General features: G+C 51.1%; 1 protein-coding gene across 1 annotated transcript in view; it reads left to right on the forward strand.

Annotated features, from left to right (window-relative positions):
- The window catches only part of LOC102260525 (chromosome unknown open reading frame, human C9orf3), a 333,222-nt gene that overhangs the window by 195,212 nt on the left and 114,743 nt on the right, over window positions 1-23,267 (forward strand). Inside the window, exons 7-8 of the mRNA XM_014545703.1 lie at window positions 481-587; window positions 22,569-22,671. Of these exons, the coding sequence (XP_014401189.1) occupies window positions 481-587; window positions 22,569-22,671 (210 nt within the window). The remainder of the gene's footprint in view (window positions 1-480; window positions 588-22,568; window positions 22,672-23,267) is intronic.

A 23,267-nucleotide genomic window follows, 5' to 3' on the forward strand; every position in this document is an offset into this window, starting at 1 on the left:
GACCAGCAGGGCAGGTGCAGGCCTCCCCCCACTCAGTGCGTCCAGGCCTGCACTGTTCCTGGTTATAAGCAAACAGAACCATCTGGGTTGCATTAGCAGGCTCCACAGTAAACAGCCCTTAACAAAACTGGGGGCTGAGGACCTTCCCCACCCCGTGCAGAGACACAAAGCAGGAAAGGGCTGGATGGCATCCCAGTGGAAATGGCCCCGAGGGAAGCCTGCTCTCTCCAGGGCGGGGTGGGTTCCTGGACCAGGGGTGCCTCCCGAACAGGCAGCGAGACGGGGAACAGCTAGTTCTTCCTCCAGCACCTGAGAGGCCCTGGGCTCCTGACCTGTTCGATGGGGCTCAGGGGCAGCAGGAGGCCTCCTTTGCCACGCTCCCTGAAATAAAGCCGCTGCTGCCCAGGCGGCTCTGAGCTTGCACAAGGACAACAGTGGCGGTGTTTTGTGCACGTGTGTTTGTGTCTGTGGCTTAAGCAGCTGGCCCCCCACGAGGCCCAGGAGCAGCAGGAGCTGCGGGCAAGCCTGCGCTGGCGGCGCCTCCAGGACGAGTCGCGGAACTCCCCGGAGCAGCTGCAGGTGCTGAGGTAAGCCCCGAGGATCCCTCCGCCTCCCCCCTCCCCCTCCTCTTCCCCTCTCCCCGGCCTCCTTCCCTTCCACACACGTGTAGGCCTTGCATCAAATCTGCTGTGTTTCCTTTTTAATTAAATCGGACCAGGTTAGTCATCCTTCCAGGGATGTGATCCCCCGGGATGTGATTGTTATGCTTCAAGTCTTTCAGGGTGTGGATTTGGACTTGCCTTCTGACATTTTCCTGGTGTCTCTATTCAGGAAAAAACTAGCATAAGGCCATTTCCGGGACCAAATTCTTCCTTTGAAGTTCTAATAGTCACTTCACCTGGTGGCTGGGGACTTGGGGAAGGTTGGGTTTGGTAGCCTGGCCGGCAGTAACCCTTTAAAGCCAAAGGGAAAAAACCCTGTAGGAAATTATTGATTCCTAAGTGTTTAGTGGTAGCAGATGTCTGTGTCAATGGGGGCTTTTGTTTGGGATCCGTCCCAGTGGGCGGCCACGCCTGGGAGGGGAGCGCTCTCCCAGCTCCTGCGTTCTGTCTCTAGACTGTTGCGGGCTTGTAGGATTACTTCTTGCCTTTTTGCCATTTTTGTCCCTCTCTGCTTTGCTGGTTTTCTTCACGTCTCTGAATAGTTATTTATCTGAAACCTCCAGCCTAGGCCCCAGGAGCACTGCGTTGCTAAGGCAACGTAAGCTCTCACCCTGCCCACTCTGGGCGGGCGCCAAGCGTTTGGAATCCTCAGTCAGACAGGTGGGAAGGCAGCCACCCAGGAGGCCCCCCCTTGGATGGCAGCCCCCAAGCCCGCGTGTTCTCGCTGATTTTAGGTAAACACCCGACTCCGCAGCGACGACCCATGGAGCCCAAGTGGGAGAGAGCTGTGGAGCCAGCCCGATGCTGGAGGCTGGCGCTTCCCTGCAGGTAGCAGCCTGGGTGGCTGTGAACGCCGTGCTCACAGCTCAGGGCTGCCCTCAGCTCTGACTCCTGCATGGTCAGGAGAGCTGAGCCCACCTGCGCCCCTCGCCTCCATTCACTGGGCTGGTGGGTGGCTCCACCCACATGGACAGGGCCCAGCCCTCAGGAAGCTTCTGCTTAGGGGGACCCTGCCACGTGCACAGCGGGTTGCAGGTGCTGAGAAGTGGGGCGAAGGGAGCCCAGTGATTTCTAGTGAGGGGTTGGTCATGCCTCTGGGGGAGGCTCAAAGGCCTGAGGCAGGAAAGGGCGTGGCATGCTGGTGCAGAGGGCAGAGGGGCAGAGGGAGGTCAGGGAGAGCAGGCAGGAGCGGACCCAGAGCCTTGTCCCAAGGGCCTTGAGCAGGGAAGGCGCCCCGTCCCGTGGGTTACATGCTGCGCTGACTGCTGGGGGGGGGTGCAGGCAGCTGGCGGAAGGAAGGCGCAGGTGGAAGGCTGCTGCAGTCTGCACAGGAGCGCCCGGTGGTGGCGTGGGGTGCGCAGGGAGCAGGCCTGTTTGCACACGTCCTGGCAGGTCTGGGTGAATGGACTGTGCAGAAGAGGACGAGAGTGGCTGGCATGATGTCCAGGCTTTTGCCTGAGTGGCTGGTGGACAATGAGGGATAGCAGGCGCGGCCTCTGAGAGGGGCGGGCTTTGGAGGGAAAGATATAGATTCCAGCTTCACATGCATTCAGGTGGATGCCCAGGTAGCTGTTCAATATTGAGAACTCGGTGGGTCCACAAGTCAGGAGCTCATTGGAGAGATTCCAACCTTTGGCCTACAAAGACTTTAAAATCTGAGCACCTTGAAATCACCAGGGAGAGAGGAAAGTGAGAGAAGAGGTTGGGAGGAAGATTGGGGTCGGGGGCTGGTGGTGGGGGCGGGATAGTGTAGAGAAAACTCAGACACCAGAAGCCAGGAAAGAGTGAAGAAGGCGGGAGTGGGTGTGGGATGCTGCTGAGGCCGTGTGAAAGGGAGGGAGAGACGTGACCTTTGGGTGGGACCACACAGCGATGCTGTGGTCTTGACATGCATGCATTTATTCATGGGTGGGGGAGAGCGGGGCCAGATTGGAGTTGGTAGGAGAGTGAGTGGGTGGTCGGGGAGGGGAGACAGTGCGTGGACTTGGTAGGGAAGCTGTGCTCGGAGGGGAAGCTGTGAAGGTCAGAGAGGCTTGCTGGGGGTGGCTGTGCACCTGAGTAACTGTGCCGACCCTGCCACCTCTCCACTCAGCTTCTTCATTCTCCAAGTGCCCGGGGCCCTCTGATGCCTCGGTTCTGTGTGACCACGTCCTGGGGGGGGCGTGGATTAACGTCAGTTAATGGCATGTGTTTCCAGCTTGCGAACCCTCAGCCCGCGCCCTGGGAGGTCAGCACTGGTGAGGGGGCCTCATCTCATCTCCGTGGTGCTGTGGCCAGCCCAGCTCTGGTGGTCATGAGCTTTGCCTTCGTGTATGGAGCCGGGAGAAAGAATACGCTGTGTGTATCCGTGTACTAGAAGGCTTACGGTGGCATTTATTTTTCTCTGCCTTCATATTCAAAAATTATGTTTGCCTGAATTTAGGCTAAGAGTCCGCCCTTCCATGGACACAGAGAACCTAGAGCAGTGATGGCGAACCTTTTGAGCTCAGCGTGTCAGCATTTTGAAAAACCCTAACTTAACTCTGGTGCCGTGTCACATATAGAAATTTTTTGATATTTGCAACCATAGTAAAACAAAGATGTATATTTTTGATATTTATTTTATATATTTAAATGCCATTTAACAAAGAAAAATCAACCAAAAAAAATGAGTTCGCGTGTCACCTCTGACACGGGCGTCATAGGTTCGCCATCACTGACCTAGAGGTTACTGAAGGGACAGGGGGAACCAGAATTGTAAACATCTGTTCTCAGACTTTGTTTCATTTCACTGTACAAATAAGAGCTGGGTAAAGAAGTCTCTTAAGCAACACAGTGACCAAAGATGCTGTCTTGTTTTTTCATTTAAGATACCGCATGGTCTTGAAATGATGGACCGAGCACAGGGTAGAGGCCTTGGTGTGTGTGTTGACGTGCTCCTCCACGCTGCCAGGTGCTGAGGGAGCTTCTCCCGGCCTCTGCAGCAGCTTCCCCCACCCACCTCCTCCCAACAGCACTTCCTCCCCCTGGCGCCTGTGTCACAGGCTCCTTGGTTTCCTTCCGCCTCACAGCCATTCCTCTCCGGCTCTCGCTGGGGTGGCCCGGGCTCAGAAAGACGGAATGAGGAGCAAAGCCAGTGCAGCTGTCCTTCCCTGGACCATCTCCCTGCCGTTAAGGAACTCGATGTCACTTTCCTTGTGTGGAAATAAGAATAGTCCCTGTATCTTGAACTGAGGGAGGACATGAAGGTCGGCATAAAAAAAAAGTAGCCTTGGACCAAGCATCTTTGTCTTTGTACACATGAGAGTATAGCTATGGGCAGGGGCGTCGGGGGGTGAGGGGAGGCGGGAAGAAAGCAACATTGTGTTGGTTAGATACTGGAGTGTTAGCAAAGTGAGAAGAGAAAAACTAAAATTCTGTTTGGCGCTGACCTGCTAACTTCAGTCATTGATAGGAACTGGTATCCATTCGTGCCTTCCACGTACCCAGTGGTGAGCTGTGGGTCTCGTCAGCTGTGTCCTAGGTCGGCGTGGCGGTGAGCTTCCTTGTTGCAGGAGTTTCGGGTGCTCCCAGCCTTCTCAGCCTGCCTTGGCTGGGGCGCCTGCACTGTGACCGCAGGCTGTGGAGGCGTGGCCATGTGCTCAGACTTTCAAAATGCCAGGGGTCACATTGCTGACTCTGTGCCTTTTCTCCTTCGTTAATTATTAAAGATGCCTTTCCCGTAGGCAAGACCCCAGCGGCTCTCTGCAGACTCTCCCTCACGCTCCTTCAGCCCTGGCGGGGCTGACCTCATCCTGTCCTGCTCTCCCCTGCCTGGCCGCCACCTCTTCACTCCCCCCGTCGTCACCCCCACCCTCAGCCGGGGAGGCATCCTGACTCCACCAGGGGAGATCGGGAAGTGGGGGCTTCCTGTGGAGGCTGGCCATGTGCTCAGACTTTCAAAATGCCAGGGGTCACATTGCTGACTCTGTGCCTTTTTCTCCTTCGTTAATTATTAAAGATGCCTTTCCCGTAGGCAAGACCCCAGCGGCTCTCTGCAGACTCTCCCTCACGCTCCTTCAGCCCTGGCGGGGCTGACCTCATCCTGTCCTGCTCTCCCCTGCCTGGCCGCCACCTCTTCACTCCCTCCGTCGTCACCCCCACCCTCAGCCGGGGAGGCATCCTGACTGCGCCAGGGGAGATCGGGAAGTGGGGGCTTCTAAAGGCTCCGAGGCCTGGCCGCCTGTCCCCAGGGCCCAGCTGGACGCCGGCCTCTCTGAGTGCTGTCAGTCGGAGCTCTGACCGGCTGGTGGATGGAAGAGCTATAGTGTGGGGTCAGAAGAAATCTCTGTTGGTTTTTATTGTGATTTATTATCACGCCCCCTTTTTTCTGGATTCATTGTTAAAGTCAAGCTGTGCTGAGAAAAACGTTAAAATAGATCACGTTGAGGAGGCGATCGATGACCAGCCCCCAGTCTGATGCAGCTCCTCCAGCTGCTGCCACCACCGACCCTGAAGTCCTAGGGAAAGGAGGCGTCCGCCCTCCCGCACGAGTGCCTCAGCCCTGCCCACCAAGGTGCCCCGTATAGCAGGAGCCCTGAGTGTGTCGCTCTGTTATGACCAAAATGAAGCGTGCACCCCGAGCTCTGTGGCTCGCACATGCCTGAGCACTGTTCCGTGACGCTGGGCACTGGGATCCTGTGGGCGGCCCTGCCGGGGGCCAGTGGGTTGGAACATTTCTATCCCTCTCCCTTCCTCTGTCTCTAAATAAGTAAAAACATGTCCTCAGGGGAGGATTTTTTAAAAAGTCCATGTGTGAACCTTCTCTAATATGCATGAAGTTTTCACCTCTAAAGTTTTTCTCAAAATTTTTATGTGTAATGCTTCAAGCACATGGCAGTCTTTTCCCACCCAGGCGTGGGACCACGTCCATCGCGGCCCTCAGGCCTGCCTCAGGGAGGAGCTCCGCCCTTCACGGCCCCCTGTTGCTGTCACATGCCCACCCCCAGCTCAGGCTCCTCCATGCTCCTCCAGCCTGAGGCCTCAGGGCTCCCCGCAGCCTTCCCTCAGTTGCCACTGGCCCAACTCTCCCTCCCCCTTTGCCTCCTGCCCCACAGGGGAAACTGAGCCATTGGCCTGCTGGCCCTCAGAGTCTATAAATGCCTTGGCTCCACACCTCCCCTGACCTCCCAGATGCCCGAGTGCCAGCCTGCTATTAGTTACAGATACAGCTCTAATTCTAGAGGCGAAACTGGAATTTAAATGTATGTCTATATTTAAAACCCACTGTCCCTGAGGAAGAAGAGAAGGGAAGGGATGGAGGATCTGTGTACACGAGTGAGGATGCATCACTGTGGACAGAGACTGGGGCCACGAGCCTAGGGAACCTTTTCCTGAGGTCACTGTGCCCTGTGAGCACCCGATTCTGTAACTCATTGTAATTCCTGTTTTATTGGACCCCTCTGCGTTGTTTGGTACCATTGATGGCTCTTGCTTTCTGGGGACTTCTGCTGCCTGGCTGTCATGCAACCCCTCCCTGGTTCTCCTTGTCCCCCTCTGCCATCCTTTCTCCGTCTCCTTGGCCGTCTGCTGTCTGTCTGCCTGCCTGTCCGCCTGCCTGTCCAGAGTTGGTGTCCCCGGAGGTCTCCTCTTGGCTGTGTATCCTGCTGGGGTGGTCTCATTCACATCCCTGAGTTAGGGGGGTTCCCAGATAGACCCTCAGACAAGACTCATGAAAGAGATTATGAGGAAGTATTCCCAGGAGGAGAACATGGAAAGGGGAGTGGGGCTGAGGGGGAAGGAGGCTGCTGGGTGTCAGGACAGCGAGTGAGTCACTGGGATTGCTCTGGAGGCATCCCCGTCGGGGCAAGGGGCCCGGAGTGTGTGACCCCTGCCCCTGGAGAGAGGCACGTTCCCAGGCACTGCTGGCTCGAGTGTTCCCAGGCAAAGCAGCCTCGGGCAGCCCGAGGGCCGCAGCTGACAGTCACGGAGAACACGCCAAGAGCTCGTGTGCACACGGATGATACAAGTCCCCAGGATACAAGTGGGGCAGGGGCACTGCTGGCCACACCGCCTGTCTGTGCTGGAGGCTCCCAAATGGCCAGCCCAGCCCAGCTCTCTCTTAAAGATCAGATGTGATGCTTACCTGCCCGTTTGGCGTCATCACAGGCATCTCACAGTAGTAATCCCCTCTTCCCATCCCATCTGCTCACCTCCTCTAGTGAGGACTCATAGTAGAAACCTGGGGGTCATCTAGCCGTCCCTTCCCCTCCCTTCCCCTCCCCTCCCCTCCCCAGGGAGGGCTGATGCCATCACTGTGAACTCACCTCATACGATTTCTCAAGTCCCCACCCCTCACACGACTGGCTCTCTGCTAAGGACCGGATGGCTCGCCTGCCGCAGTCCAGCAGCCTCCGCATTGTTTCCTACCTTTAATCTTTCCCGTCAAATCCACCTTCCGCACCTCCACTGGCAGCTCCACCTAAAACACTTATGATTCTGCCACCTCCTTGCTGAAAACCCTCCAAAAGTTTCCCCTCATCTCCAGGAAAAGCCACGCTTCTTAATATAGGAAGTAGTCAAGGTCCCCCACCCCATCCCTCCTACCTGTGGGTTTTGTTTTTTTCAGTTTCTTCTCTTGCCATTCTTTGTTTCCCCCTCCAGCCACCCCAAAGAGTTCATAGAACCTTATTGCATGAGGTTGCCAGGGCTGGCAACCAAAATACCGCAGACCGGTATGTGGCCTAAACAACAGAAATGTGTGGCCCTATAGCTCCAGAGGCTAGCGGTGCAAGGTCAAGGTGCCGGCGGGTTTGGTTTCTTCTGAAGCCTCGCGCCTTAGCTTGCAGAAGGCTGCCTGCCCGCCGTGCCCTCCAGCGGCCTTCTCTCCGTGTGAGCACCCCGCTGCCTCTCCCTCCGCACTAGTCTCCTCTTATGTAAGGACACCAAGCAGATTGGATTACGGCCAAACCACTGGCTTGTTCTCACTGAGCTACCCCTTCACAGGCCCTGTCTGCAATGCAGCAGCATTTGGGGTGCTGGGCTTAGGACTGCGACATAAACATTGTGGAGGAATATAATTCAGCCCTAACACCTCCTGTCTGCCTGTTCTTTCCTACCTCCTTGCCTTTCCTCATGTTGCCTTTAGGATGCTCCTCCCTGCTGTGCAACTCCAAGTTATCACGACTCAGCCCACATGCCTTCCAAAACTGCCAGGCCCGCCCCGGCGGGAGAGGCTGCGGACCCTCCTCCGGGCCGAGGCTCTGCGTTTCTCCATCCTGATCTTGCTACGTTCTTGGATAGTTATCTTTAGAATGAAACAATACCAAGTTGCCAGCATTCATCCATTTTTAACCTACAAAAACAGCACGTTTGCATCTGAGCTGACGCATCGCTCCTCTGACCCAGCTTTTCGAAGCGAGGGACTGCGTCTTCCTTGCCGCTGTGGGCCACGGGGCGTGGCACTGAGGGGCCCTCGACACTGGCAGCAGTGGATGTTGTGTGCAGCGCGGTCTCTGTCCCTGAGGTGCTTTATGTATTGTTCGAAGAGTTGAAATATTGATCACAAGACATAGACAGATCCCCGGCTGCGTCCTCGGAGTTCTGAGAAGCGAGAGTTTAATGCTGGTGGGCTTGTTAGAAAGGGCCACTGGGAAGCTGTGAGGCTTGAGCTGGGGTGGTGAGGAGGGAGAGCACTGAGACCGGGGCGGAGGCGGAGGGCAGGGAACCCAGAGCCAAGCCTGGCAGGGGTCTGCGGTGAATCGATGGTGGAAATGGGCAGTGAATGAGAACAGGTTTCCTGGAGAGGACGGCCATGGAGAACCTGTGAGACAGAGCGAGACAGGAGGGCCAGGCTGCGCAGTGGAGTTCCGTGGAGGCCAGGCCCAAGACCGGGCACGTGGCCGTGCAGGCAGCGGGAGCTTTTCTCGGTTCCAAGAATGACGTAATAAAGTGGAGTTCTGGGGAGAGTACCCCGACTTGGCATGACATGTGATCAGAGACTGAGTCTAGAGGCAGATGGACTTAGGGGGCTGTTTTGGGCACCAGACCTGAGTTTGGAAGAGCCTGAGACCCCTTGGCTGGCCTCAGGTGCCGACGGGCCTCCATTCGGGCTGCTCAGACCTTGCAGGGGCTTTCGGGACGTGATGGAGGGAAGGAGCGACCGCAGGGAACCGGCTGGACCTGTGGCTGTGTGAGATCTCACAGCGCAGGAACCCAGCGCTTCTGGAGCGAGGCCTGGCTGATCTGCCTCGTGTTAGAGAAACATCCCCTGAGGACGCAGGCCTGACCTCTCCCAGAGCCCGCGGTCTTCAGTGCCGGCCCAGAGAGGGTGTGCGTTCAGACGGCCAGCCTGGCGCCCAGCTGCTGGGCGGGAGCCCGTTCTGACTCCACCATAAGCTGCGTGGCCTTGCAGAGTTTCCCAGGCGCCGAGCTCCCGTTCCTCTGCAGGCGAGGCTGAGGGGTGCCTGTGGGGAATACGTGCGGATCACTCAGAACTTGGAGGCGGTTGGATCGGGAATTGCCGTCTCGGTGCATCCAACATGGCTGAGTGCTGTCGGTTCCCTATGGTTCGGCCAATAGTAAACACTGAGTACATGTTAGACACTGTCATCGAGGCCCTCTGGCTCCGGTAACTGTTGCCCCAGACGCAACAGAGCACACAGGACGCAGCCCCCCAGCCAGCCCCTCCCTCCCAGCTGCCTGGGTTCCTCACCGGCCTGCCCTCCTCTCCCCGGGCTCTGAGCCGGCCAGCCATGTCTTTTACTGCTGCCACCCTCCCCTGGCCACCGCAGAGGGCCCCTGTGCCCATCCCTTTACCAACCAGAGCCTGGAAGCACCCACCTTTCCTCCTGACAAACACCATTGGCTAGTGTGTTCAAAAAGTTAATTTTACTAAGAAATTAAAAGGACATTTTTGGGGCTGGCTGGTGTGGCTCAGTGGTTGAGTATCAACCTATGAATGAGGAGGTCATGGTTCAATTCCCAGTTTGGGCACATGCCAGGGTTGTGGGGGCGTGAAGGAGTCAGACGATCCATGATTCTCTTTCACCACTGATGTTTCTATGTCTCTCTCTGAAATCAATTAAAAATATTTTTTTAAAAAAGGACATTCTTTGTAGGTACAAGAATGCTTGTCCTATATAATAAAAGACTAATATGCTAAGTGTCTGACTGTTCGTTTGACCAGTCGCTATGATGCACACTGACCACCAGGGGGGTAGGCACTCCAACCAGTAGGTTAGCTTGCTGCTGGGGTCTGGATGATCGGGAATGGGCGAGACGGGCCGGACATGCCCTGGAGCCCTCCCGCAGTCTCTCCCGGGCCCCAATCATGCACCGGTGGGGTCCCTCGGCACCAGTGGGGTCCCTCAGCCTACCCTGCACCCTCTCGCAATCTGGGACCCCTTGGGGGATGTCAGAGAGCCCGTTTTGACCCGATCCCCACAGGCCAGGCCGAGGGACTCCACTGGTGCACGAATCTGTGCAGTGGGCCTCTAGTTTACAAATGAGAAGAATGGGATTAAAAGCAAAAACAAACCCCCCAAAATCTTGAATGTTAAACAAAGATGCTCAAACTGATAACCTGAGGTAAGAGTTACATTAGCAATGTTTCTAAGACACATAAGATCCTCCTCCTCTCCTCACTTCTGGTCTAATCTCTGCATGAGGCCACCCTGTCCCCTCGGGCGCTGCCCTCCACAGCGTCCCTGGCTTCTGGGCAGACGCTGACCACAGCCTGAGAAGAAAAAGCTCTTCCCTGAGCTCCAGCCATGGCCTGTGCAGCTTCTAAAGCGACCACGTCCGTCTGGGAATTCCTGCCCTCCACCCTGCACACCAGGCTGGGGTCCCTTCCACCTCCTTCCGTGGCTTTTATGTTTGAACTGCACATGCTGCCTAGCTGTGTGGACGTTTCTGTCCTTTCGTGACAGGAGGTGCTAGCCTGTGCCAGCATTTTCTGAAAAACCTTGGGGCTCTCAGCCAGCCAGAAGCAGACCCCGCCCTTTCCTGCCCCAAAGGCCAGCTCCACCCCCGGCGCTGCCCACTGGGTTCCTGTTTCCTGCTGAGGGACACCCTCTGCTCCCACTTCTTTTAGCCAGCAGAGACCACAGACACGTCCTGAACAGCTGAACTCAAATAACCCTCCCTGTTCATTCTTCTGGGCCATTCCCTGGTTACTCATCACGCAGGTATTTCTAGGGGAGGGATAGACTTCTCCTCGGGAGGCCCCTAATTACATACTTTTACTGTACATGGTGTTACAACTTTGCAATAACATTTAGTACGGTTTTTTCATATAGAAAAACATAAGATATAAATCAGTTTATAATCATTGCTTAGTTAGCCATAATTTTTTTTCAATAAAAATATTTCACAGGAAAATTATAACAGTTTAGAAAGGTATCAAATCCTATCCCCACCACTGATTCTTATCTAAGATGTCACTGCTAGCATTGTCTTGTGAATCTTTCTGAAAATAAAGATTTTATAAGTATACTAGAGGCCCAGTACATGAAAATTTGTGCACGGGGGGTGTCCCTCAGCCCGGCCTGCACCCTCTTCAGTCTGGGACCCCTTGGGAGATGTCCAACTGCTGGTTTAGGCCCAATCCCGGATCGGGCCTAAACTGGCAGTCGGACATCCCTCTAACAATCCAGGACTGCTGACTCCTACCCACTTGCCTGCCTGCCTGATTGCCCCTAACCCAGCCGTGGGCAAACTACGGCCCACGGGCCGGATCCGGCCCGTTTGAAATGAATAAAACTAAAAAAAAAAAAGACCGTACCCTTTTATGTAATGATGTTTACTTTGAATTTATATTAGTTCACACAAACACTCCATCCATGCTTTTGTTCTGGCCCTCCGGTCCAGTTTAAGAACCCATTGTGGCCCTCGAGTCAAAAAGTTTGCCCACCCCTGCCCTAACCTCTTCTGCCTGCCAGCCTGATCGCCCCCTAACTGCTCTCCTGTCAGCCTGATTGTCACCTAACTGCTCCCCTGCCGGCCTGATCACTCCCAACTGCCCTACCCTGCTGGCCTGGTCGCACCCAACTGCCCTCCCCTGCCAGCCATCTTGTGGCGACGTCACGCGTGATGCCACCTAGGCTTTTATTATATAGGATGTGCATACTTCTGTATTGCTGCCCTGTGTGGCACCGATTCACTATAGCACTTGTTAGATTTTTCTAAAAAAATAATTCACATGCTTAAGCCTGTCCATCGTGGTTCCCTCTTGCTTTGCCCATCCTCTAAGGCTGTGCCGTGCACTCGGCAGTCCTAACATTGTACGTCACAGTCCTGGCTCGCCGGCGTCAGGCTCCCTTTCAGAAGCATTCGCGTGCGGTGCGGGGTTCTCAGGTAATCCTACTTCCACTTTGTTCTACAGAGTCTTCGCCTGCCCACCCTCCTGCCCCGTTTAGTTTGTGTTTGGGCCAATGGTTTTGACCCAGAATGGCTGATGGAAGTGATTACAAGTATTTGTCTGGACCTGCTGCAAAGACATGAAAGAAGAATACCCTGCTACCATGTTAAAATCCACTTTCCTCCTAATAACATAATCCTGAGTATTGTTCTGTCACAGACACACGTCGGTCTGTTTTCTTAAACTGGTGCAGAATATCCCAGGATGAGAACGCTTCACAACTAGCTTTCTAACCATGTGTTAACCGCTGGGCACTTGGTCATTTCTGGCTTTTTGCTTTCACAGACAATGCTGTGGCGAGTGGTCTTACACTTCCTGTTAGTGGACAGCGTGTTAATCATAAGACGAAATAGCAGAAATAGTACACAGTTGCCCACAGGACCGAGAGGAGGGCGCTGCTCTCCCAGCCTCTTGTCCCGTGTGTGGGGGGCTTCAGGCGAGGAGGGAAGACCTTCCTTAGCTCCACAGCCCCCTCTCCCTCCTCCACACACACACACCCCGCTCTGAGTCCCATGTGAGCTGAGCTCCCTTATCTCGGCTCACAGATCTCCGCACAGAGCACCGCACAGGCTGTTGGGGTTCACAACGTGCTTCTCGCCTCCCATGGAAAAGGAAGCTGGTGTTTGTCCCCTTTGCCTCTTTCTGGAATGAAGTCATGGGGCTTTGATGCGGCACCAAAAAAATTTCCCATTTTTATCTTTTCTACTTTTGCTTCCTGTAGGTTTCAGGTTTTCTGTTTTCCTGTGTGCAGGCAGCCTGTGTGTATATGACCACATTGGCCCTGAGGAGAGTGGGGGGCCCTCTGACGCTGCTGATGCGGACGCGGACCAGGTGTGCCTCCACCTTCCGCACCCCTCCCGGAAGGCAGCGCGGGGACTATGAGGAGCGCCCTGCAGTGCTTGGCTCCTGTGCTCTTAGGCTAAACCTGTCCCCAAATATATGTGGTTGAGTAAAATTCAGTGAAGGTTCCTCTAATTAACTCAGGGTTTAGGTTTTGTGCTGTTGTTTTCTTTTAATCAAAATCACCCTTTGCGCTGACTTATGAGGCCCAGGCCTCGGGCAGGCCCGTGGACAGCTGCGGGGGATGAGTACTATTTTACTTTCCAACACCGGCGCCGGCCCAGATTCCAGCTGCTTCGCCTTCTAAAGTCATAGAGAAGTAGGCTCCAAAAGAGCTGAAAAAGTGATTTTGCTTCACTTCCCGTGTCCCTGACAGACAGCCGCCAGCTCTGCCCGAGGACTCCCTGCCCCGGCCTCTGCTCCCTCGAGGAGCGGCCCCTCTCGGGTCCTCCTCGGACCCAGGCCTGCCTCGGCCAGGTCCGCCCGGTCCTCTCGGCCCAACCCTCCGAGCTGCCCAGGACCCACCCTGTGCTCACAAACCGTCACATCTGAAGGCCATCCTCTGGCCTTTCCCGGCCACCAGATCCCAGTTTTGATAAGTTCATCACAAGCACTGCAGTCGGGAAAAGGTTTGCCTTCTCGGGCGTGGCCCTTTGTTGTCCTCGGCGGTGACTGGCCTTCTCCAACTGTGACACTTGAACGGAGCACAGCGTTTTGTGTGAGGTTGCACCTGAGCAGAACGCACGGGGACCCTGGCTGCTGCCTTTCTCTGCATAGTCAGAAAAGCAAGGACAAGCACTGATTAGGTTGGATGCACTTGCATGACACCCTCCAGGCCCATCCATGTGGTCACAAATGGCAATATTTCATCTTTTTATGGCTGAGTAGTATTCCATTGTATGTGTGTGATATTTGTATATCATATACACCACATCTTGTTACTAACTCATCTACCATGTTTCTTTTTTTTTTTTAAATATATTTTTATTGATTTTTTTTTACAGAGAGGAAGGGAGAGGGAGAGAGAGCCAGAAACATTGATGAGAGAGAAACATCGACCAGCTGCCTCCTGCACACCTCCCACTGGGGATGTGCTCGCAACCAAGGTACATGCCCTTGACCGGAATCGAACCCGGGACCCCTCAGTCCACGGGCCGACGCTCTATCCACTGAGCCAAACCGGTTTGGCCCATGTTTCTTTTTTAAACTCAGTATCAGACGCCTTCTCATGGCAGTCTCACTGTTCCAACCCCCATACATTTTTCTCCTTAGTAACACCACCTAGCGCTTCCCATGCGCCAAACACTGTTCCAAGCGTGGAGAGAGAGAGTCTCGTTTGATCCTTACAATGGCCCCGTGTAAGGATCTGGTACTGGTACATCTTCCTTCCCAGGACAGCTGAGGAGAGACGCATGAGGTGGCTGGCACGTTCCCACAGCTAGAGAGTGGCGGAGCTGGGATGAAAGCAGAGGAGTCTGGCTCTCCACTCTGTCTGACCCTCCCCGCAGCCCTCCCCCCAACCCACCTGCCATCGTCCCACCTGCCATCCTATTGGTTGTTTTGGAAGCCACATCAGTCACCTCTTGCTGCATGTTGAGTTTACAGACAATTAATAAACTAAATCTTTTCCATAGGTAAGTGCTTAATTTTAAAAACTTCTCTGTCCTCGTGGACTATTGAAGCCTGTGGTTTCTATTCTTAAAGATGGATGCTGTCCATCAACCAACAAGGAGACTGCTCGCCTAGACTCAGGCAAATCTGTTAAGCCAATAAGTCTTCATTCCTTGGACACAGCCCTCAGGTTATAGCAAGTAATTAATCAACAGCCTTGGGGTTCTGTTCTTTACCTTCTGTAAAGCCACGAAGCAACACCATCCACTCACCACCACATCCATCTGCTGGCTGCCTTGTAGAAGCCGGATGCCTGATGCCCACAGTGAATTTCTGGCAGAGGCCCAGGTCCCATGCTAACTCCTGTAGTTAATCATGTTCTCTTCTCAGTGCTCTCAGACTCTCTGTTCAACAACCAAGTCACGGTTGCCCCCCTCCCCCTATCCCTTCCTCCCCGACAGAATATACCCTCCTGGCTGTCCTCCTACTCCTTGGAGAGATGCCTCCTTCTGTCTTGTATCGCTTTGGCCGTTGCCTTCCCAGCACCACAGTGATATCCTGCTGTGCCTGCCATAGGACCAAGGTCCCTGGTGAGGACACCCTCCCGCTGGACAGCAGCTTTGATGTCATCCAGCTTCCTTACTTACAGGTGTGCACCTGGGCCCAGTGCTCTGCAAGTACCGTCCGAAAGCAAGTCGGTGGCCAGCGCTCATCAGGCATACATTTTAGATAGAAAAATAGTTGTTAAAACAAATGGAGGGAGCCCTAACCGGTTTGGCTCAGTGGATAGAGCGTCGGCCTGCAGACTCAAGGGTCCCAGGTTCGATTCCGGTCAAAGGCATGTACCTTGGCTGCGGGCACATCCCCAGTAGGGGTTATTCAGGAGGCAGCTGATCAATGTTTCTCGCTCATTGGTGTTTCTAACTCTCTATCCCTCTCCTTTCCTCTCTGTAAAAAAAAATCAATAAAATATATATATTTTTTAAAACAAATAGAGGGTATAAAATTCCTGTACTTCCAATGATTTTGCCTCCATTTTTAACCCAGAATTTTAGTAATTTCTTCACCATTCAGTGTGTATGTAAGGAATATGCCCAGATATAGCTTACTGGAACTTTATGCAACCCTTAAAATTTGTTTGTTCTTTTGATTTGTTTTCTGATGATGATGTGGCATGGAGCAGGCTTAAAGACCAACTCTTAAAGGGATTATGTTCAAAATTGGGGGTCTCTCCAAGCCATTATTATGCTCAATTAACATTTGATAAAGAAGGCAAGAGCATACAATGGAGTAAAGACAGTCTCTTCAATAAATGGTGTTGGGAGAATTGGACAGGTACATGCAAAAAATGAAACTAGACCAACAACTTACACCATTCACAAGAATAAACTCAAAAAGGATAAAAGACTAAATGTAAGTCATGAAACCATAAAAATCCTAGAAGAAAATGTAGGCAGCAAAATATCAAGTAGCTCACATAGCAGAATTTTCACTGATACAACACTTAGGGCAAAAGAAACAAAGGAAAAAATAAACAGATGGGACTACATTAAACTAAAAAGTTTCTGCACAGGAAAAGAAACCACCATCAAAATGAAAAGGGAGCCCACTGTATGGGAGAACATATTTGCCAATGATACATCCGATAAGGGGTTAATTTCCAAAATATATAAAGTGCTTATGCAACTCAACAAAAGGAAGACAATCGAATTTAAAAATGGGCAGAAGGCCTAAATAAATACTAGTATCTAAAGAGGACATACAGGCCTGGTCGGTATAACTCAGTAGTTATAGCATTGGCCTGCGGACTGAAGATTCCCTAGTTAGATTCCAGGTAAGGGCATGTACCTCGGTTGCAGGTTCCTCAGCTCTAATAGGAGTGCAGGCAGGAGGCAACCAATGGATGTGTCTCTCTCACATCGATGTTTCTCTCTCCCCACTCCTCCCTCCCTTCCACTCTCTCTAGAAATCAATGGGAAAAAAATATCCTCTGGTGAGGCTTTACGAAAAAAAAGGGGGGTGGGGCATACAAATGGCTGGAGACATATAAAAAAATGCTCAATGTCACTGATCCTCAGAGAGATTAAAATTAAAATGACAGGTACCACCTCACATCAGCCAGAATGGCTACCATCAGTAAATCAACAAATGACAAGTTCTGGGGAGGATGTGGAGAAAAGGGAACCCTCATGCACTGCTGGTGGGAATGCAGACTGGTGCAGCCACTGTGGAAGACAGTATGGAGTTGCCTTAAAAAATTAAAAATGGATCTGCCATTTGACCCGGTGATCCCACTTCTAGAAATATATGCTAAGAAGCCAGAAACACCAATCAGAAAGAACATATGCACCCCTATGTTCATAGCAACATTATTTACAATAGCTAAGAATTGGAAACAGCCCAAGTGCCCATCAGAAGCTGAGTGGATTAAAAAGCTGGGGTACATTTACACAATGGAATACTATGCAACTCTAAAAAAAGAAGGATCTCTTACCGTGAGACAGCATGGAGGGACCTGGAGAGTATTATGCTAAGTGAAATAAGCCAGTCAGAGAAAGGCAGGTATGACATGATCTTACTCATATGTGGAATCTAGTGAACAAAATAAACTGATGAACAAAATAGATTCAGAAACATAGAAGCATGGAACAGACTGACAAATCTCAGAGGGAAGGTGGAGGTGGGTGGAGAGAGATTAACTGGTGAATGTATATGCATATATGCATAGCCCATGGACAATAGTGTGATGAAGGCCTGGGGGGCAGGGTGGAGAGAGTCAATGGGAAAAAAGGGGGACATCTGTAGTACTTTCAACAATAAAAATTAAAATGTTTTTTAAAAAGAAAGATTATGTGGCACTTAAGAGTCAAGATTCTTGCCCAAATTCCTAACCAGTGCGTAATGTGCTTCCCCTGTAGGTCTCGCTTGTACATTTGGGGCTCAGATGAGTACCCCGAGTACAAAGGTAGTTTTAACTTCCTCCATGATGTGGGTGAGTGAGGCCCTGCTCCCCAACAGTCCCGCCTTGTGGGGCAGCTACATCTGATATGCAGACGGGATGTTGAAATGCTGATTGATCCCTTTCTATCTCATTTCTGGATGCTTAATCCCTGGCCCAGCAGTACAGTGTGAGTTTATAGAGCACGATCTTCGCCAAGGAGTGTGAGATGGAGAACGCTGCCAGACAGCGCCTCTGGGCTGTGGCACAGCAGCAGGTGTCCAGCCCCAAGCTGACACGCCTGAGCCCCTTTCAGAGGCATTTTCCCAAATCCCACCCTTGGTGAGAGTCCTGCAGAATCAGTCCTTTCTCAGGAGGCAGGATTCCAAATCAAATCACTGTGTATCAGTGTCACTGCCCCAGTCCTGAGATGTCCACACTGCCTCTGGGAGTGCAGTGGAGAGGGAGGGAGGGAGGTGGGCAGGGCAGGGCAGGCTGATCTCAGTGGTTGTGTTTGGTGCCAGGTACAACAGAAACCAAGGGCATTTCAGCCCAGACGACCTTCGTAACTTGATCTCTTGCATTCCTTGTATTCCAGCCAAGGAAATAAACACTGGCATGTCATGTCTAAGACATGCGGTCACATTCACAGAGTGTTTTTATTTATATTACCTGAGTCTCGTCACATTCTTTTTATTAGTATTATGATTTTTAATCCTCACCAAGGATATTTTTCCCATTGATCTTAGAGTGAAAGGGAGGGGGGAAGAGAGAGAGAGAGAGAGAGAGAATATCATCGATGTGAGAGAGACACAGTGACTGGTTGCCTCCTGTATGCACCCCGACTGTGGCTAGGGATCAAACATGAAACTGAGGTACATGCCCTTGACCAGAAGTCGAACCTGAGACCCTTTGGTCCAAGAGCCGACGCTCTAACCACTGGGAAAACTGGCCAAGGCCATCACACTCTCCAGGTGAGGAACTGAGCTTCAGGGAGGGTAAGAAGCATGCCTGAGGCTCTCCGCTTAGTATCTGGCACAACCCAGACGGGGGCTGGATCTTGCCGAGGCCCCAGGATGCAGCAGAGACCGGTGTTCCATGGACCTTGGGTCCAGCCTCAGGTCTGCCACTAATCCGTTCTGTGGTGTGTCCAGGCCTCACTCTTCCCCGCTTTTAAATGGGCGTAATCACAGTACCTGTGCCATCAGGTCCTTGCGAGGGTAGAAGGACATGATGCCTAAGAAGAGCTTGGCAGAGTACCTGGCACAGGGATTCCAGGAAATGGTAGTGGTTAATATTAGTTTGGTCCATCTATTAGAGATAAATCTACCTACACTTACTAGAAAAGTGAGCAATATCAACTGAAACACATGGGGGTTGTTTTTCTCACACAGCAAGAAGTTTGAAGCAGGCAGTCGCAGGCGGCCAACAGCCGAATGACACCATCAAAGGCCACTTGCCTTTCACTCCTCCTGGTCTCCAGAGCGTTTTGATTTGCCGCTTCATGGCTGCTAGGTGGCTGCTGCACTCCATCTACCATGACTGGGAGGAGGGGTGCAGTACCAGGGACGCCCCCCCCTTTTGTAAAGAAAGCAAAAGCTGCCCCAGAGCCCCGCTTCCAACCACAGCAGATTTCTGCTTTTGTCTCACTGGCCCGGACCATGTCTTCTGACCATTTGTAGCTGCAGGGACTTGGACAGTGAGCATTTAACTTTTCAGATTTGATCGGATAAGTGGTGGCACGGAAGAAGGTGGGTGAGCGTGGGAATAGCCTGAGCCAATTGTATTCGCCACAGTTCTTCCTGCCTCTTGGGTCGTTACGTTAGAGGCTTAGTTAATCCTGGTCACCTGTTCAGGGCACGTGAACAGCCGCGCCCTTTTCTAGACTGATTCCCTTTTGTTTTCACAAAATATATAGTTCCGTGTGCATCTGTTCTTCTTAACCTTTAAATTAAATTATAACACACACACACACACACACACACACACACACACACACACACTGCAGTGTTTCTAGACGGCTCAGCAGAGCTTTACTATTTATCCTCTTGACAGCACCACTCTGACTACTGTGTGGAACATTCCCAGCATCCCAGCAATTCTCTACCCCCAGGACCCTGGTTTGCCTGTTCTTTGACTCCATGTGAATGGAATTGTGCATTTGTGTGTACAGTAGTTTCTCCCTCTCCACCCCATTATCCATGGGACACATGTTCCAAAACCCCCATGGATGCCTGAAAGCAGGGGTAGTAGCGAACCCTACACATACTATGTTTTTTTCTAGACACACACTTAATGGAAACCCTTTCTGCCTTCTCTCAGGCATTTCTGAATTGCCAGCAACACTACTCTTGTGCTTTGGGGCCATTATGAAGTAAAATAAGGGTGACGAACAGAGGCACTGTGCTACCCGGACAGTTGATCTGATCATGGAGAAGGCTCCCACGTGACTAACAGGCAGGGAGCGCATAATCATGTGGATACGCTGGACAAAGCGGTGATTCATGTCCCAGGCATGACACACAGGGGGAAGGCGTGAGATTTCATCAAGCTGCTCAGTGGCATGCAGGCTAAAACTTATCAGTTGTTTATGGAATTTTTAAGTTAATATTTTTGGTCCTCAGTTGACTGCAGGTAACCGAAACTGCGGAGAGTGAAACCACGGGCAAGGGAGACGGCGGTGCTGTGACCCCGGTCACTCACCTTGAGAGTCACTGTTCTTACACGAAGTGGGGCTGCATTAGTCACTGTTCTTACACGAAGTGGGTCCCTCCAGCGCCGCGTCCACTTTGAAAGGAGTCTCCTGGGGACTCGTAAGGTTGCCTCGGATGCTGTCAGCATAAAAGAATTTCCTTGAACACTCCTTCGTTTGGAGAGGGTGGAAGCAGAGAATAAGAGGGATGGTTTCTGGAAGGACATTTTTAGGCAAAGGGGAAAAGGCAACTGAAAGCGTCATTGGGAACCTGGAAGCCAGCCTTCCACACACAGGTTTAGGGCTGTCTTCCGTGCCCCAGCCCTTCCACTGGCCTCATTCAGAGCTCAGGGACTTAAACTCACAGCAACTCTGGCTCTCCCGGGGCTGGGAAAACTGGTTTGAATTCAGGTTCTGAAAAGCCTTCCTCCCTGCAAGGCTGGCTGGGCTTTCCCTCTCAAAGCCAGGGTGGTTTTCTTTATAGAACGCTCCACCCAGGACACACTTGAGAACAAGAATAAAGCTGATGCTTTTCAATGGAGTCTTAAATGACGATGAAAGGGACTAGTTATTCCTGCAAGTATAGTCATGTAGGTAAGTCAGGGACCGAGTAGAAAAATGGAAACTATGCAGTTTGCTCTAGTGGCTGGTGGTTGTCTTCTCTTGGGGTATCTGCTGGTTCCAGGCCTGTGCCTGCTGGGATAAGGTGCTGAAATCTCCGGCAGAGGCCTAATGGGACGTTCTGTGCGCAGCGGCTAGCGCACGCTGCAAAGTGATCGGCTTGGCAGGCTGGCCCATCCTGGCCACTTCCATTTAGGCCCGGCATCCTTACAGGATGTGTCAGTGGGCACGCGGCACTAAGCGGAAGAACAGCCTACCCCAGTGCCTCTAACATGGATGGCCAACCTTGAATTTAGCGATACTTATTGCTAACAAATGTATGATATTTTATTAAGTTTGTTGAGTAATGTATGTAGCCCTAGCCCTTACTGGGGATTTTGCATATATTATTTCAATTATTTTCCATAGGAAGTGGGGAGATACGTAGGATTATTTGCATTTTGCAAGTGAATAAATTAAAGATTAGAGAATTTAACTAACCTGCTAGTAAGAAACAGGTTTAAAAAAAAAAATTAAAAAAAAAAAAAAAGAAACAGGTTTAAGAAGTAGGGTTGCAACTCAACATCGGTTCTCTTAGATCCCAATGGCCACGTCCCTGGTGCTTCTGCACACTACCTGTTGAAAATAGCCACTGGCCTTTCTGGTATGCTCATCCTCTCAGCGGCCCGTGCTTCCCAGCCACTCACCCAACACACACTCTTCAGTGTTCGTCCAACAAGGGACTGGTTTTCGGACAGCTAAAAGCCGCAAATACCTTGTCACATATTTTAATTTTAGCTAACTGGTGAAGCTTCACTGTAACACAATTGTATTTTATTAAAGAAATTTTTAAATATATTTAAAACAGTCTTGGTTTCAGTCCTAATGTCACCATGAATCAAAACAAGCCACGAGCCCTCAGCTCCCCCTTGTTTGCGAACTGAGGAGGTGAAGTGTGTGGTTGCGAATGTCCCTACCTGTTCTACAAGCATGGGCTTCAATAATGTTTGCTTTTGTGTGTGTGTTTTTGTGATTCTAAAACAGCTTCCTAGTACAAATATTTCTTTTATAAATTTTTTTTTATTTTTCAATTACAGTTGACATTCAATATTATATTAGCTTCAGCTGTGCAGCATAGTGGTTAGACATTTATATAACTTACAAAGTGATTCCCCCATAAGTCTTGCACCCACCTGACAGCATGTAGTTATTAGAATATTATTGACTGTATTCCCTAAGCTGTACTTTACACCCTCATAACTATTTTGTAACTGCCCACTTGTACTTCTTAATCTCTTCACCTTTTCATCCAGTTTCCCAACCCCACTCCCATCTGGCAACCATCAGTTTGTTCTCTGTGTCTATGAGTTTGCTCCTGTCTTGCTAGTTTGTTAAACAAATATTTCTTAAAGGAGCCTTAAATGCAAGTCGAAAGAAGTGGATAACATTGGGGCTTTCAAAAAAGAATTATTTTAATGTAAGTTTTTTACTCTTCCAAGCAAAGCTACATTTTTCATTGTATTTCCCAGTTCATCATTCCCACCAAAAGAAAAGCAGGTTCTTAAATAATGCATATTGGAGCTTAGATTCCATGAGGGTTTGGCAAGTTTTAATCTTGGATAAGATGATGTAAAATATTGCCAATAGCCAACCTTAGGTTGCCAACCCAAATATAAATCCCTACTTGTTCAGTATATGAATGTATAACATAAACTGTTTTAAATTACTGTATACCTGGTACTGTTGAATAGAATTAAGACACTGTTGGGCAACTCTAAAAATAAGAGTAAGGCGATATTGTGGTCTAATTAGTTAAGAATGTGCTATACTTTTACTACATCATTTTAGACCCAATAAAGAGAAAACTGGCCATGTGAGTGACTCAGGATCGTCTGTCATTAAGCATGGGCTCAATCCAGAGAAGGTCTTCATGCAGGTTCATTATTTAAAGGTAAGCACATCTAAGTGGCAGAAGCCAGTGACTATGGTATAGCATTTTTTAGATTGTACACATAAACAGTGAAGATTAATAACATGGTTGAGCTAAACAAAACAATGATCAACATTATAATGACATTTGACTGGGTAGATATCTGATTGTCTAATAATTAAAACACTTTATACCCAAAAAATGAGGCATGAATCAAAGGAACCTGAAGTATTTCCTGCCCTGTACCTCCCTTCTCCCTGCTTCACGTCAGCTTTGAAGAGCAGAATCTTAAAATTGTTGTCAGGTTCCAACTGGAGCATAGGAGCAAGAAGGAAGCATTTTAAGGTGAAAGGCCTTTCCTGATAGCTGAGGGAGAAAAGAGCCAGGACCCGGCCCTTCTGGTTTGAGACGTGCGTCCAGGCTTCATGTAAACCAAGGGGAATGCCCAGATGAGTTGAAAGCAAAGTAGTCGATCCTTAATTTCTAGAAAGACACATATCACGTGATCTCACTTATATGTGGAATCTAATGAACAAAATTAACTGATGAACAAAATAGACCCAGAGACATGGAAGCATGCAACAGACTGATGTATTTCAGAGGGAAGGGTAGGATGG

Source organism: Myotis brandtii, unplaced genomic scaffold (genome assembly GCF_000412655.1).
Source record: "Myotis brandtii unplaced genomic scaffold, ASM41265v1 scaffold419, whole genome shotgun sequence".
In the NCBI taxonomy this organism is placed as follows: Eukaryota; Metazoa; Chordata; class Mammalia; order Chiroptera; family Vespertilionidae; genus Myotis; species Myotis brandtii.